Source organism: Phascolarctos cinereus, unplaced genomic scaffold (genome assembly GCF_003287225.1).
Source record: "Phascolarctos cinereus isolate Bilbo 61053 unplaced genomic scaffold, phaCin_HiC Scaffold_1;HRSCAF=81, whole genome shotgun sequence".
Classification (NCBI taxonomy): Eukaryota; Metazoa; Chordata; class Mammalia; order Diprotodontia; family Phascolarctidae; genus Phascolarctos; species Phascolarctos cinereus.
The window spans coordinates 234,373,852-234,390,256 of NW_027555514.1; the positions used below are offsets into that span (position 1 = coordinate 234,373,852).

The 16,405-nt window shown below is 40.4% G+C and overlaps 1 protein-coding gene and 1 pseudogene across 6 annotated transcripts in view; one reads left to right on the plus strand and one right to left on the minus strand.

The window, feature by feature from the left end:
• Positions 1 to 604: 604 nt before the first annotated feature.
• On the minus strand, positions 605 to 1,245 carry LOC110211146 (small ribosomal subunit protein eS1 pseudogene; annotated as a pseudogene).
• Positions 1,246 to 4,986: 3,741 nt separating this feature from the next.
• CPSF6 (cleavage and polyadenylation specific factor 6) overlaps positions 4,987 to 16,405 on the plus strand; it is a 41,838-nt gene continuing 30,419 nt past the window's right edge. For 3 of the 6 annotated variants that reach the window (XR_002325268.2, XM_020990229.2, XM_020990227.2), the window contains exons 1-2: positions 4,987 to 5,099; positions 14,099 to 14,308. Coding sequence is in view for 5 of the 6 variants with exons in the window: in XM_020990229.2 (XP_020845888.1) it covers positions 5,040 to 5,099; positions 14,099 to 14,308 (270 nt within the window). In the remaining variant the exon portion in view is untranslated. The remainder of the gene's footprint in view (positions 5,100 to 14,098; positions 14,309 to 16,405) is intronic. The other 3 variants (XM_020990230.2, XM_020990231.2, XM_020990232.2) reach the window with 1 other exon arrangement.

A 16,405-nucleotide genomic window follows, 5' to 3' on the forward strand; every position in this document is an offset into this window, starting at 1 on the left:
TCCCACTCCTGGCCAAAACAAGTCCCTCTATGTGCATCTCTGATCTGATTCCTTCCCTGCATTCTCCTGTAGATAGCCCCCTCAGTAAATTTCTGGTCTCTAATCTTCAGTCTCTATCTATTGAGTGCTTCTTTGCTGCCTACAAGCTTGCCCTTGTCTCCCCCATTTAAAAACAAAAACAAAAAACAAAAAACCCCAAACCCAACAATGAGCAACAAAATTGCTTGACTTCTCAAGAGGGGGGGAGAGGAGGGAGGAAGGAAGAGAATTTGAAACTCAAAGTATATCCTACTTTATCCTACCACCCCAGTTAGCTTTCATCCTATCTCCTCTATTTTTTGGCTAACAACCTTTAGAAAGCTATTTACAACTGGTGCCTCCACTTTCTCTTTTCTCCTTCTCTTGTTTTTTCTTTTTTCAATGATAAATTTTTATTTTTCAATCTTTAAAAGTTCTTAGATTCTTGAACTGGTGGTTCATAGACATCAGCCCTTTCCACTTTTGTGCCCATTTCATCTCCTGAAGGTTTTCCAGAGCCACCACCTTCACCATGCAGTTCCATTAGCTTTCCCAATTCAAATTTGGGCTTCTTGAGCATCTTGACTTTCAGACAAATACATCATGGAGAGGGTAAATGGACTGGCAAGCCTTTTCTATGTCTTTTCCAATGCTGTCTGGAATTAGTTTATTGACAGCTTCTTTCAAGTCATTTGTCTGCACCTCTTGGGTCATGATTTCCATCATTTTCTTACGAATTTGACGGACCTGTTGGTGCTGGACATAAGAGGTCTTACAGATCTGGCTGTTGCGCTTTTTGGTAAAACCAACACAAAAGAGGCGGAGCAAGTAACCATCGGGAGTTTTGACATCAACATAGGCTTCAATCATGGTCTGCCACTTTTTGACCATGGAGTATATCTTGTCCCGAGTAAGTTCTATTCCATGGAAATTAGTCAAACAATTTTTACCCTGAACATCTTCAGTAATTAACTTGAATTTACGAAAATCAACCTCATCATTCTGCAGATCGGCAAGACTCACTTCAAAGACTTGACCCTTGAGACCATCAGAGGCAATTTTTGTTCCTTGGGTCCTTGTAACCAGTGTCTTGCCAATATTTCGAATGTTGAACAGAGCTGGTGCTTTTACATCATACCAATCCTTCTTTGAAAATGGATCAATTACTTTCTTCTTGGCTCCTTTTTTGCCATCTTTGGCGAGGCGCCTGTTCTTGTCCACCACCATGATCCGGCTCTGAAAGCCAAAAGGCGGAAGATGCAGCTCGCACAGACTATAGGAAGCTGAGGCAGGGCTCGTCTTCGGCGTTTCCTCGGGCATGCCCACCACGCGTTTTTTTTTTCCTTCTCCCCGTCTAACCCTCTCTAGTCTTTTTTTTTTTCCTTCTCCCCGTCTAACCCTCTCTAGTCTAGCTTCCAACTTCATCATTCAACTGAAACGCCTCTCTCCCAAGTGATCAATGACTTCATAATTGCCAAATTTAATGGCCTTTTCTCAATAACCTCTCTGCAGCCTATGACACTACTAATCACCCTCCTGAATTTTTTCTCTTCTGAAGGTTTCTGAAGTGAAGACACCACTGTCTCTTTGTTCTTCTCCTACCTGGCAGTCAATAAACATTTATTAAACACCTATTATATGTACCAGAAACTGTGCTAGGTGCTGAAGACACAAATATAAATAAAAAGTTAGTTCCAGCCCTAAAGGAGCTTAAAATCTAATGGGAGAAGGCAACACACAAAAAGAATTTGAAAAACAGGACTTTGGGGGAAGGTACCTGACTCAAGGGCATGACGGAGAAGTCCAAAAGCAGTTTAGCTGGTGGGAAATGGAGAGAAGACTGGGCACCCTCTTTTTTTTTTTTTGGTGAGGCAATTGGGGTTAAGTGCCCAGGGTCACAAGTTAGTAAATGTCAAGTGTCTGAGGTCACATTTGAACTCAGGTCCTCCTAATTCCAAGGCCAGAGCTCTATCCACTCTGCCACCCAGCTGCCCCTAAGTACCCTCCTTAAATGGAGGTTTTGGAGCTCATGGGGTCTGCCCTACAGTCAGAGGGTCCAATCAGAGGGGCAAAGGGTATTGATGAGATGGGAGTGCCAAGGCTGATTCTGTCTTGCAAGATAATGAGAGTTCCCAACGATGAGTTTCCTGGGGCATGCATGCATGATGAAGTCCAAAAGTAGCATAGCTGGTAGGAGATGGGGTTTGGAAGTTCCTTCTCAGGCTCCTTTGCTGGTTCTTCATCCTGTTCATTAGTAAATCATGGGTGTCCCTTCCACAAGGATGTCTGGGGAACTCTTCTCCCTCCTATTTACCTGGTTGATCTCATCAGCTCCCATGTGTTCAGTAATTATCTTTATACAGATGAATTGTTGATCTATATATTTAGTTCTAGCTTTTCTCCTGACCTTCAGTCTCAAATTATCAGTTGCTTCTGACATCCCAACATTGATGTCCTAAAGGTATCTCCAAGTCAATACATCCAAAACTGAACTCATTATATTTCTCCTAAAACCCTCTTCTCTTCCCAACTTTTAAGAGCACCACCAACCTCTGCCCAGTCACCCACAGTCTCAACTTTGTGTCATCCTCAAATCCTCCCTTGTACTTACTTCACTGCTAAGTCTTGTCTTTTCTACCTTCAGGACATCTCTTTTATATGTCCCTTTCTCTTCATTCATACAACTTTTCATCAACTATACTTGGGGTCTTCTGGTTAGTCTTCCTGACTCCTCTCTCCCCACTCCATCCCATTTTCTACTCAGCAGTCAAACTGATCTTAAAGTATAGGTCTGACCATGCCACTTCCCTACCCACTATCTAATAAACTCTTAGTATCTCCCTATTGCCTCCAGGATCCAAAAAACAAAACAAAACAAAACCCTTCTGTTTAGCTGTTAAAACCTTTCACAACCTGGCCCCTTCCTACCTCTCCAGCCTTCTCATACTTTACTCCCCTCCATGTCTTCTGTGATCCAGTGACCCTGGCATTTTTGCTGTTCCTCGTACAGGTCTCCATGCCTGGAATGCTCTACTTCCATTTCATGTCCTCTTCCTCCTCACTGTCTACCTTGTTTTCCTTGCTCCCTTCAAGACTTAGCTCAAATTCCACTTTCTTTAAGAGGCCTTTTTTGGGTCCCCTGCCTAGTAGTAGTGGCTTTCCTATGGTTTCTGTATCTTGTATGTATATTGTAATGTGTCTTTTGCCTATTCCATCATAATGTGAGCTCCATGAGAATAAACAATTGTTGGTTGATTATATATGAAAATATTCTCTTTTTCTTTTTGGTGTTTGTTAAATTCTGAATAAAAAATTTTTTAAAGCATCTATTCATTTTTACATCCCAGAATTCTGTCCAGGACTGTCTCTTCTCCCTTTGCATGAGGATTCTTAGCCTGATAGCCACACATCCACAGACCCACAGACCCATAGCCCCATACACTGGCAAGGAGTTGGTTGATCAATTTCAGGGCATTTGTGATGTGGATGAGAAATAAAATTTACACCTTTATTTTCATTGACCTCTCATCCAAATTTACCATTTTCTTCTGTTATGGGTGTAAGGCAACAAACACTCTTCTGAGAAGGGGTCCATAGACTCCACCAGACAGTCTAAGGCAGGGGTGGGGAACCTGGGGCCTCAAGGCCCCACCTGGCCCTCTAGGTCCTCAAGTGCAGCCCTTTGACTGAGTCCAAACAAAAGGCAGCACTTGAGGACCCTATAATAGGTTAATCTCTAATATCCTTTCCTGGAATTCTTGTAGGATCCTACCAGTCCTTAACACACTCATACAGCTTTTTTTTTTCAATAGAGAGAATAAAATTTGGAGGAAGGCTAGATTAATTTCTTGTTTTAGGAAATGATGCATAGAATAGTATTATCATAAACATCAATCCTAAGGGTACAACTACATATTTTATTTCTTTCTCTTTCGCCACATTTCCAAGCCATATCGATTGTTTTCAAAATCTCACCCATCTTCAATTTTTCTTTCCCTTTCTTCTCTCAACCCTGGACTACCGAAATAGCAAATAATATAGGTCTTTCATAGTTTTTTTTCCAACCCAAATGAATTCCTAAACGGTTTTCCTCTCTTCCACTGTTTCCTGCAAGCTCTGCCAGATTTCACCTTCCTAGAGGAATAGTGCAGGGAAAGCAAGCCTATGAGGGAACATAATTAGAGACAGAAGAAAGAAGGTCCCTTGACACCAGGGTTTTTAGAAGATGTGGGCAGTACTCAAGGATTGGCAGACTTTTTTTTCTTTTAAACACTTTTACGTTAACATGTATTCGGGTTTTTTTTTCTTTCTTTTCTTTCCCCCTAGTGAAAATACAACATTCAATTGTTAGTGTAAATGAGGAGGAAGAATGAGGAGTAAAGGAAGGGGGTTGGGGAGGGGTCAAGCAATGAGGAAACCGTGGCAATGGTAAGACGTGGAGGATGCGAAGGCAAAAGCAGCATGCAAAACCAAATGCCGCATGCATGCAAATACTCGAACCACTTTCTTTTTCTTTAACTGCAGCGGGTGTGGGACTGGAAGGGAAATGGAGATACTTGGGTGTTAAGTAAAAGAGGCCTCAGATGCTACGAGATTCCCGAATTATAAACGTAAACATTTATCTTCTAATTGCAAATAAATAGGAAACGAAGGCGGTGCCACGTGTCGGACCTTCTTCCCTTTCACAGGCCTTCACGCAGACCCTAAGCTGTATCGCTGGCAGCAGGGCCGGAAACTCGAACCTTGGCGGAGGGGGGGAGAGATGATAACAGAGTCTCCCCTCCCCTTCCCCACACCTCCGACTCCGAGCAGCGGCAGGCCAGGCGCCCGCACAGCGCGCCTCCACAGCTGCAGCTCCCGCCGCCCACAGCGCCCACCCCTCCCGCCTCCCGCCTCGGAAGTGACGCAATGGATCCCCCCTCCCCCCTCCGCTAGATCCGCTGCTGCTAGTGCTGCTGCTGCTGCTGCGGACCGAGCTGCTGTAAGGTGGCCGCGGCGGCGGCGGCGGCAGCCGAGGGAAAATGGCGGACGGTGTGGATCACATAGATATTTACGCGGATGTGGGCGAGGAGTTCAACCAGGTACGTGCGGCCCACCCCCCCCCCCCCGGAGGCCCGCGCGGCCGAAGCGGGCTGCGCGCAGGCCGGCGGGGCCGGGGCCGGGGCCGGGCCCTCCCGCTGTGGGAGCTGCACCTTGGCCAGCTCTCGGGCCGCCCCGCTCCCGGCCTCCCTCTCCCGCTCTCTCCCCACCCTTCCCTTCCTTTCTCCCCGCGTCGCCCTCTAGGCTTGCTCGGCTCCGGCTCCTCCTTCTCCGCCTCCCCATTGTGGGTGACGCCCGGGTCCCGGGGCTTCCCGCCTCGGCGTAGGCCCCGAGCGGCGGCGGCGGCGGCGGCAGCGGGGCCGGGCCTCGTGTGCGCCGGGGGCGGGGGCAGCGGCAGGGGCAGGACGGCCGGGGCCCGCCCTCCTGCTTGGCCCGGCCCGGTTGGGCTCGGCTCGGCCCGGCCCGGCCCGGCCTTGCGGAGGGACCTTCTCGGCTCCCGCCCCGGCCCTCCCTCTTCTCCTATCCTCTCGCCTCATGGAAGCCTCCGTTTCGCGGCCCTTTGTGCCCCCTCGCGCCTCGCTCTTCCGGATCCTGCCTGCTGCTTGGGCCGCGGGTCCCTCTGCCAGCGCCGCTTCCCCGGGCGCGAGGCCCCGAAGCCTGGCCGCCGCCGTGCTGGGGCCTGGTCGGGGCGGGGGGGGAATGCCTTCTGCACACCTGAAGGACCGGGCGCGCCAATCGGACGCCGAGCGAGAACGGGCCTCAGCATCCCTTCCCAATATACAAATCCACTATCCGTGTCAATCCATACGCTGTAATTCGAAATTAAAATGTCCACCCCGACCTCCTCTGTTTGCATGCACCGCGTCCATTGACGCCGCTCGGTCCTGGAGGCTTTGTGGTCGCCAGTCCCCTCAAACCCCCCCCCCCCGCTTCGGAGCCCGGTTCTTCCAGCGTTTGAGTGGTGGGTTGGCGCCCACCCTGCAGGAGAGGGGTGCGGGAGCCCCGGGACAGGAAACATTTGTTAAAAAAATTTCATTTTCTTTTCTTTTCTTACGCATTTATTAAGCGCCTGCTCCGCTCCACAGGCTTTGTGGCTTAGCGCTTGGGGGAAATACAAAGAAAGGCCAAGGCCAAGGCGGGGGAAGGTTCCTGCCCTCGAGGAGTCTCCCAATCTCCCTGGTCCCGAGTCTCCTCTTCCGGAAGAACCTAGGTTCTGATTCTGAGGGATGGGCATTCTTTTGCAAAACGTCTGCCCTGCTGTTGGAACGGGGAGCCGGGAGGATGCCCCCGGGAAGGGAGCACCCACTTGGGAGGGCGGCCCGGGGTGGCTCGGGGTCTCTCTTCGCTTAGGCTGGGAGCTCCTGGGGGGAGGAGGGCGGTCTTTTGCTTCTAGGCCTGGCTTCATAAATGCTTATTGAAGGAAATACCCAAAAGGGGGCAAAAAAAAAAAAAGCAGCCCCTGCCCTCAAGGAGCTTCTATCTAAACGGGAGACAACTTGCAAACAAGATAAAGGATCACTGCGGGAAGGCTAGCTAGCTAGCTTGGAGGGGTCCCGGAAAACCTTGTAGGGGGGGGGCGGTGAGCGTTAGTTGAAACCTGAAATAAGCCTGGCGGTGGATATGGTATTTTACTCACTAACACATGTTTGGGATGGGGGGAAGTTTTTATTTTTTAAAAAAGGAAGGCTTCTTTTGGAAGGTGGGGTTTCAGTTGAAATTTGGAAGAAGCCAGGAGGTAGATACTGTGTTTTTGTTCATAACACATATTGGGGGAGGATTTTTGTTTTGTTTTGTTTCTTGTTTTTAAAGAAAGATTTTTTGGTGGAAGATGGGATTTTAATTGGAACTTGAAAGAAGTCGGGAGGTGGATTAATGTGTTTTGCTCATTTTGGGGGATGGTGGTGGGATTTTTTTGTTTGTTTTAACAGTTTTTTAAAGAAAGGCTTCTTTTGGAAAGTGGGATTTTAGTTGAAACTTGGAAGACAGGAGATGGTTGTGTTTTGTTCAATAGCGCATATTGGGGAAGGGGTTGTAGGGGCTTGGGTTTTTGAGGGGCAGGGGGATGGTTTTTTTTCCTTGGGTATTTTTAAAGGACTTCTTGTAGAACGTGGAGTTTAGTAGAAATTTGGAGGAAGCCAGGAGGCGGATAATTTTGCTCTGTAACATGTATTGGGGAGGGAGGTTATTGATGCTTGTTGTTTTTAATCCCAAACTCTACAGAAATTTAATACGTGATGAGTTTATTTTTCCTGTCTCTGGGAGAAAGGAACTTTACTTCCACACATCCCTGTTTGTTGATTTTTTAAAAAAATCCGGATAATTGTGTTAATTGATACAAATCAGATTTGTTTTTTCCTAAAGATTTGTTTACTTTTTGTGTACCTTGGGGTAGTGTTGTAGGAAAGACAAAATCACTACGTTTTCCTGTTCTTTTTAAACTTCAAAAAATGTTTTAAATTTTAAGCCGTAAATGGTTAAAGTGTCTTAAGATGAAAAATATTTTAGATATTTGTGGTCTGTATTTCAAGCCCATCAGGCTCAAAGTTTATATCAGTTAAGTGTCTTTAAGATATTAATAAGAATACAACTTTCTAGTATCACAAAAAATAGGATGCCAAAGCTTTTTTGGATCCTCTAATTCTTTTATATGCACACATACGTGTAATAATTTTTTAAAATACGTGTAATGTCAATATGGCAAGTTATCCTCAAAGGTAATGCCAATTAAATGTCTTTAAACTATTAATGAGAATACCATATTTGAGTAGCATAAAAAATAGGATAACCAAACTTTTTTAAAAAAATATTCTAGTTCAGGTGTTCTTAACCTTTTTGTGTCATAGACCCCAGTAATGTTTGTAGTGTTTCTATTGAAAGTTCATTGTACTTAAGGTTATGCCATATAAGTGTCTTTAAACTCTTAGTAAGCACACAACACTGAAGTACCACATAAAAATAGAATACCAAAGCTTATTTTAGGATCTTCTAGTTCTTTTTACATGCATATTTGCAGTGTTTATTACAAACCTATTCTGCTTAAACATTATGCCATTAAACTGTTAGTAAGAATACAACATCTTTGAAGTATCACACAAAAATAACACATCGAAGCTTTTTTTAGGATTTTTGATGCATAACTACAGCTAGCAGATAGTTTCTTCCAAAAGAAAGCAATGCTATGTATTTTCTGAGTCCTGGGTATGCTTTAGGACTGGAGGCCAGGATGAATATAATCTTTATTCACTTTTCCTTACAGGAGTTTCTGTCCTTGGCTTTGAGCTCCCTCCCCACAGAGGAGGCATACTTGGGGCATCATTTAGTGGCCAAGTCTTTTTTCAGTTTTCTTCACTTCTCAGAAATGCTTCAAGGCTGTTGCAGACTTGATCCTGGAGGGATGTTTCCTTTGTTTGTAATGCCATTTGGTACTGTAATTATGTTCATTATCTTCCTGCAGCCTGGGTGAGAGAAATTTTGTGGGTTTCATTTACTACTTTTACAATCAACTTTTTTTTTATTCAGAATTTTTCTTTAATGTCTACCAGGTAGCCTACATTCAAATGATTTTGCTAATGTCATTTGTAGACATTCAAATTGATGAAATCAGATAGTACTGTTTTTGTTTGTAGTTTGGTTAAATCATAGCTTTGATTTTATATTCTGGATATCACTGACCTCTGCTGTTTTTACACCCTCATCTTCGTGATCCTGTACTTTTAAAGTGTATGGTGTTTGAATGTACCGAGAGATAATTCTGTATTTACTATGTAATTATGTTCTGTTAAAATTTAAGTGAATTTTTATATGTATTTACAAAAGGAATAATCATGCATATATATGTATATATGATTTTTTTTTAAGAAGTCAAGCTAGACCATTTCTTATTAATGTAATGTGCTTTGAGGGTAGGATGAAGAGAATTCTTTCATTGACCAGATGAATTTGAGAGTGGTGAGGAAAGATGAGGGAGGGAAAAAAGCACAAGGGACTCTGCTGTTTTGTGTGGGGGTATTCTTGGTGTCTTTAGTTGGAGGTCCCTAGATTCCATCAAATTGGGAACAGTTACTCTTTTGAAGGCAGTCATTTGGGCTTTTCTTTTTGCAGTGCTACTTTCTACTTTCGTCCTCTTTCCCCCCCCCCTTCACCATACACATGCACTGTGTTTAGGTTTGGGAAGAGAACAGCATTAGAATCCTAGCTGCTAAAGCAGTTTCAGTCCATGCCAGGATTTATACTTATTTATTTTTTAATTTTATAATTAAGCGTCTTGACTCATTTCTTTTTTCTTTTTCCTCCACTACTTAAAAATCAACCCTGTTTGATGTGTCGAAAAGTAGACATCTTGATGTTAATTGTGAAGTATATAGTCACAGGTTCATAGACTGGGAAAAGACCTTGGAGACCAGAGTCCAGCACCCTCATTTTGCAGATGAGGAAACTAAAGTACAGAAAAGTAGAGACATACTAAGTGTCTGAAGTAAGATTTGAACCTGGATCTTCTGACTTTAATAGGCTCTAATGTGAAACTAGCTTTTTTTTGTTTGTTTACATGGGACTATGTGAGTTCTCTGATCTTAGGGACCCAATTTGCAGCCTTGAAAAGAAAATCATTATTTAGCTAGTAATTAGAAAAATTATCTTCCTCACTTTTATTTCATAGTGTGGGACTACTTTGCCTCTTTCATTTACCCAACAAGCGTCATGTTATTTTTTAGCTGATGGAAGTTAAGTTTTCCATCATGTATTTAACCATTATTGTTTTACAATTAAATTGCTTGTTCTTAATATTTTTATTGCATGAGATAGGTTTATTCTTGTTGGACTTATTGTTCCTAGAAGATAAAGTGAGAATTTCAGCTCAATTTGTAAGAACGACAATGTTACTTGGGCTAAGGTTTATGCATTGAAAGCTATGTAGGAGAGCTTGTGCACAAAAACTGTTACTAATTCTTTCTTGTTCATCTATTTTTTTCCCCCAAAGTACATCTGTGTTATCACTGACTTGTCTATTGTTTTGTGGTGAATTTTTAGTAACAAACTCATTACTTCTTACCTTTAAGTTGGTGTATTTGCAAGGATTGAAAGTGAATTTCAGTTTCTGTAGTCAGAGCATAGTTGGAAAGGTAAAAGTCATAATGTATTCCGAAGCTAAATACAAATCATTCTTTTACTGGATATTTTAAGTTATCCATGCTGTCATGCAAGCTTTATGGGGTAAAGGACAGTGTACTCATAATATAGTGGAAAAGCATTGTACCATGAAGAAAACCTGGGTTCAAGTTCAGCTTCACCATTTATTTAGAAGCATGTGACCTTGGGCAAGTTACTGAATCTCTTGTGAGCCTGGTTTTCCCATCTCTAACCAAACTCAGAGGATTGTTGTGATGATCAAATGACACCTGGGTAGAACTTGCTTTTAACTATGAAATGTCATATAAATGTAAGCTATTTTAAAAAAATGTATTCTCTCTAATGAGTGACTACATTAAATTCTTTTATTTTAGAATTCCCTGGTTTTTCTTTTCTTAATTAACTTAAATTTTTTTTTTTAGCTGCAGGCCAGTTGTTTCAAACAGTTTGTATGTCCTTGGGACAGTTGGTTTTATTTTGCCTTTATGGATGGTTGAATGAAAGATCAGAGGAAAATAGAAGAGTGAGCATTAACCAGAGTGGCAGGATCACCAAGAACAGTGTTGGATTATACTAGAAAGAGCCAGGAGTGACTTGAGAGCCCTTACTCCTTGGCTCTGTATGTGAATATGTAAAAATGAAATTATATTACTTTTTGCTGACTGTCAGGGATGAATTATCCTCAAAAACAATAGCTGCTAGAAACTTGTCTATGGTATTTTACATTTTGTTTTCTAAATTTCTCTAACTTTGCATTAGGTATAGATTTATCAATATAGGAACAAATCTTGTTAGATCTTGCACTGTGTACAAGTGTCTTGTCAGTGATTTGCACTGCTTTAATAAATTTTCTAGTCTTTAAACATTAGGATGATCGAGAATGGAAAAGCAATAAATAATAGCTTAAATTTATGGTTTGCTTCTGTGTCAGTTTCCATTTATACAAGGCATTTAAGATGGGCCAGCATTTTATTGTCTGAAACCTTTATTAGAGAATAGAAATGGTGATATTTGCTTGTTTTTGAATGCCACAAAATATTCTTAAAGGATAATAATTAGAAATAAGACCTTTTTGAGTAGTAGAGCTTGTCACATTTTTATTTGAAAAACTTTTGTGTGTTTTATTTTTTAAATTAAGTTTTAGGACTTATTCTGTGTCCATGAATAAGTTACAGTTTTTTGAGTGGGAATGTAAGCTTTTCTGAAACAGCATTCATCAAGATGGTAATAGAAGGTTGAATACTATAGATGTTTGGGTAGGTGGTATGGGCTGGCCTTAAGATTGACATAATTGACACTGTAGGAGGGCATGTGCTTTGAGTTCTTTTCCAGTAATGGTGATAAATTTGTTCAGATTCATCCATATTTTCTCACCGAATCCAAATGACATACATTTGTGAAATGGCTGGACATGGCTAGGAGTACAGTCTATGGCTTTGGAACAAAATGAAGCTCTAGCTACATGGAGATCAAACCCAGGACCATGGTCTCATTAGCATCATGCTTCAACCACTTGGAAGCAATACAACTACCAGACAAAATGGCTGATCCTAGTATTGGTAGAACCATATCAATATGGAAGGATGGGTTGGTGTCAACATAGAAATTCAAGAATGGACAAAAATAGTAAGTGGCTTGTAAAATACCAGATTAGTGTAGAATGTGGTTTTGTTTACAAATTGCTATTTATTCATTGTTACTATTTTCATACACAATGGTTACTTATGAAGAAGAAGTGGCTTGGCATGTTAATCTATTTTTTGTAAGTGAAAGTATTAACATAAATACCTTTATTTTTACCCCTGCTATTAACCATTGCATTCTTTTTTACTCTCCCTTAGACCCTATGTTGTGGTTATACTTTCTGCAGAGGAGGATGGGGACACAACTTCTTTTGAATAATAATAATTCTGCTTGCTGTTAAGAGCCGGATTGCAAGAGAGTTTAAAGTGCCCTCAACCCCTTATGATCTGAAAATGAAGATTCGAACTTGTGACCCCCTTTCCTGTTCCATGTGTGGAACCCTTGTGCTGCAACTACAAAATGGGAAGCTTCAGCTCATGCTGAAACTTCAAAACAAAATTCCCACAAATTTTGTTATTACTATAGATAAAATATGAGCATGTTATTTTGTTTATTTACAAATATCAGTATAGTAGAAATATAGATTTTAAGGGTTTTTTTTTTGTTATGCTACTGTACCAGCAAAATAAAATTGTGGCGTCAATCTGTGATTCAGGGTCTTAGTTTCTGCCATTTTATTCTCTGGATGCCATTGAGCTCAGAGGACCCTTATTAGGGATTTATAGGTATGCCCCACAAATATAGAAACTATACAAAATCCCCATTCCCGTCAGTTTACTGATTTGGTACGTTTTCATAAAGATTAACTTGAAATTTTGTTGTGCATATAAATATATTCTCCATTACAGATAAAATCCTGTTATAATGACGTTACAGTGACATTTCTGAATGACATTTCCATGTTTTGGGGACCCCTATTAGCAGTGTTTTGTTGATCTGGTTAACACTGTACCAGAATTTTTTCTCTGGGAGTTTTTCATGTAGCTGTGTATTCTAGAACTAGTAACTATACCTTTATGTGCTTTTCTCAGAGTAATTTTCACTGTAGGAGAATAGTGAGAAAGTTAGCTGTGTCTTCAGATTTTCACAGCTGTCTTGTTCAGCGTTTGTTTTAAATCTCCTCTAATTTCTTGTCATCTCAGATGCATCTGACTGCCACAAAAACAAAAATACATAGACTCTAGCATCTCAGAAGAAGGAAAGGGTTAGGAAAAATGGGTGTTTATGGTACTTTATTTCCCTTCAGTGAGGTAGATTACTTATAGTGAGTGCCAGTCCAGTGGTTAGCACTTTTACAGCAAGTCCCTTTCAGATACAGAATTACTGGTGGCATTTGTTCTTTATTTCCCCCCTTCATGAACATGTTCTCCCTTACACCATGATTTTCACTACTGAAAATTACTTTTTTCCTACGTTTCTTCACTTGAAAAACATGAGCAAGACTAGACTATGGTTTCTTCCAGTTCTGAATCTTTTTCCTATGTGTGGCAGATGAACCACAAGTACTCACAAAACTGGTTACATTGTGGCCTTAAACCACTACTGTAGTTTATGTTCACAACTCCTCTTTCACCACTTCAGAGAGAGAGAGAGAGATCAATTCCTTATTAACTGGGAATGAGATTTATAGCAGTACATTTATAACGTTATACTTCAGCATAACAATTTGTTCAGTCTGTGGCAGTTGTGACAGAATTTTACTTATACTTCATCTGTTGTTTTATTTTTCTCAGTTTTTTCATTAACTAGTACATTTTAAATCATTTCCTTTCCTGTTTTTCCACACCTCTTCCCTTTGGCCCAGATAGGTATGTTCATTTGTAAAAGCGAGCAACTTTCATAAAGAGTTAAGAGATTGAATTTGAGCAGCTAAAGGAATTATTTAGAACATTTGGGAGGGTTTGGAAAAAGCGGTGATTTCTGGATCTTAGTGATGTATGAGGTTGTAATTGTTGTATTGTTTCAAATGTTAAAATAGCTTATCTGCTTTGTATTCATGTGTTGCGACTTTTTAGACTATGATTGTACCAGAATTTTATTTTGTATTTTATTGTCTTCATGTTAAATTTTTCCAGAAGAACTTATCTCCAATTTTATACTAGAAGTCAATGGGAAAATAAGATTCAGTGTACAGAACTTTGCTTTACAGGCATCTTTCATGAATGCATCTATTCCATAACGTTGAGGTAACATTTGTATTGAGAAGTTTGGATCCTTGATTATCTTCTGTGAGATTAAAAAAAAAAGTACAATGTTCTTGTATTTCAACTTTCTTGAATAGTATTCTGAGTATTACTGTGTAATCTAGAGTGTTGTTTCTATATCTCAGGAAGCTGAATATGGTGGGCATGATCAAATAGATTTGTATGATGATGTCATCTCTCCATCTGCAAATAATGGAGATGCCCCAGAGGATCGCGATTACATGGATGCTCTCCCACCATCTGTTGGCGATGATGTAGGTAAAGGATCAGCACCAAATGTTGTCTATACCTATACTGGAAAAAGAATTGCATTGTACATTGGAAATCTTACATGGGTAAGTGCTTGCTACACCAGCTGTTTATTGCTTCTGTATTCATGTCATTCACATTTTCTTGCAATTTCTTAATTGTTTAAAAATACAAATGTGAGATTAGTTAAATTTTTTCCCCTGCTTTTTATTCGTGAATAGATTGGTGGGGGGGGGGAAGGAGTGGAGAGGTATTATTGCTGTACATGATAAAACCTTATAAATACAGACTCAGACTCCACTAATTTGTAATAAGTAAACCTGAGCCAGAGGAGACTTCAGCTAAGTGCAGGTCATTTATCATCAATGCAGGAGTTTTGAGTATGTGTGTTGGGTTTTGTTTTGTTTTGTTTTCCAATTAAAAGATTAAGCAATTACCTTTTTACTCCCCTCATATCTCCTTAATTTACCTCAAACACTGCATTCCTACTCTGAAAAATCCACCTCATTTCTTAAACTGCGATTTTGAGCTTTAGAGGAATGATAAGGGTATGATACTTATTTTGCTTTCTGATTTTGAAATATTTTTTGAAATCAGGCTGAGAGGCTTTCATTTCTAGTTCTTATTGACTGGAATATCGTCATTGTACGCTAGTGATAGAAGTTTTGCTGCCAGATTTGAATGTTTTCTGAGATTCTGATAAACACGTTTAAAGGGAGATGTGTTTAAATAATAAAACTACAGTTTATTTTCTTAAGTGCAGCTGGATGTCGTAGAAGAGGCTTAACTAAAGGCAGTCTTTTAGGATGTTTTAATTAGAAATATTTTATTGGAGTGTGTTTCTATAAAACTGCATTTCTTTTAAAAAATATTCCACGTAATTTTTATTAATTCAGATTCACCTTATTGTACTTTAAAGATAAAAAAGTTTCATAAAACATTTTCATTGATAAACCGAATTGTTTGGTGTGCCTTTTAAATAAGCTTTATATTTGCCAGGTCTGAAAATGTGTAATCATGAAACTTTATAACTGAAAGGGACTTAGGAGATAAAGTAGTCTAATCATCTCATTTAATTGATGAGGAAACAGGTCCAGACACTTTGAGTGTTTTGCCCAATATTAGTTAGTGGAAGTATCAGGATTAGAATACTGTTCTCTTCCCTCCTCCTTCCCCATATCTGATAACTATCATTTTAGAAATTCCATCTAGGTCCAAATAAGCTTTATAGCTGTAAATTTTTTTTTCCTTTTTAAAAGAAAAAATATAGATATGTATACTTCTGGTGAATAGCTTTATCTCATTGATGTGATTACTCCCTCCCTTGGTACAAATTGCAGCTCACCCTTGCTTTTTCATTTTGGGTGACTTCTGTCTGTGTCCTGTAAATCTACCATAGTGGTCCATCCAGTGCTCTGGAGATCTTCCCCTAGATGCTTTCTATTATGTGGGTACCATTGCCCCTACTGAGATTATCAGTCTGTATTTGTCTTTTATTATATGACTGGCCCAACTTTTTTGTCAGTTATAATTCTCTAATAACTTTATTCTACTTTGTGCACCTTATTTGTCATTGGTAATTTGCTCTTACCTATCTGTACCTGCTATAAATCTTTCAGTTGTCCTTTGGGTGACCTGCAGTTTTGCTTTGTCTGAGGTTGTAGCATTTATTCCATGATTCTTAACATTGCTGTAAAAATATTGGTGTTAAAAATTGTGAGATTAATATTTTGAGGAGAGATATAGGGTAATTGAAAGTGTTATTCAGTTTGGAGTTCGTTCCAGCCTGTGTTTTTCCTGTTCAGTTCTGGGCCCAGTTAATTGTCCATCTATGTTGCCTACCCAGAATATATGTTCATGGACCAATTCTGTGGCTGTCTGGAAAACAGGCATTCTTTATCCACCTTTCTTCCTATGTGGGTAGTTAGGACTATGGATCTCATTTAGGAGTCTCTGAAATGTCCTGGAGCTTCATGTAGTCTGTATGATGTCCTCTAACAGCACTTTGAGGATTCTCACTATCCAGAGGGAATCCTTCCAAATGGTTTCTTTGGTAGATAGGTTCCATGACACTGGTAAATGTCTCCATTTGATCCTGTGCTTTATATTTAGAATTAGATGATCATAACTCTGTTAGATCTTTTAAAAAAAATCTTATAAACTAAATGCTTTTTTAAAAAAGC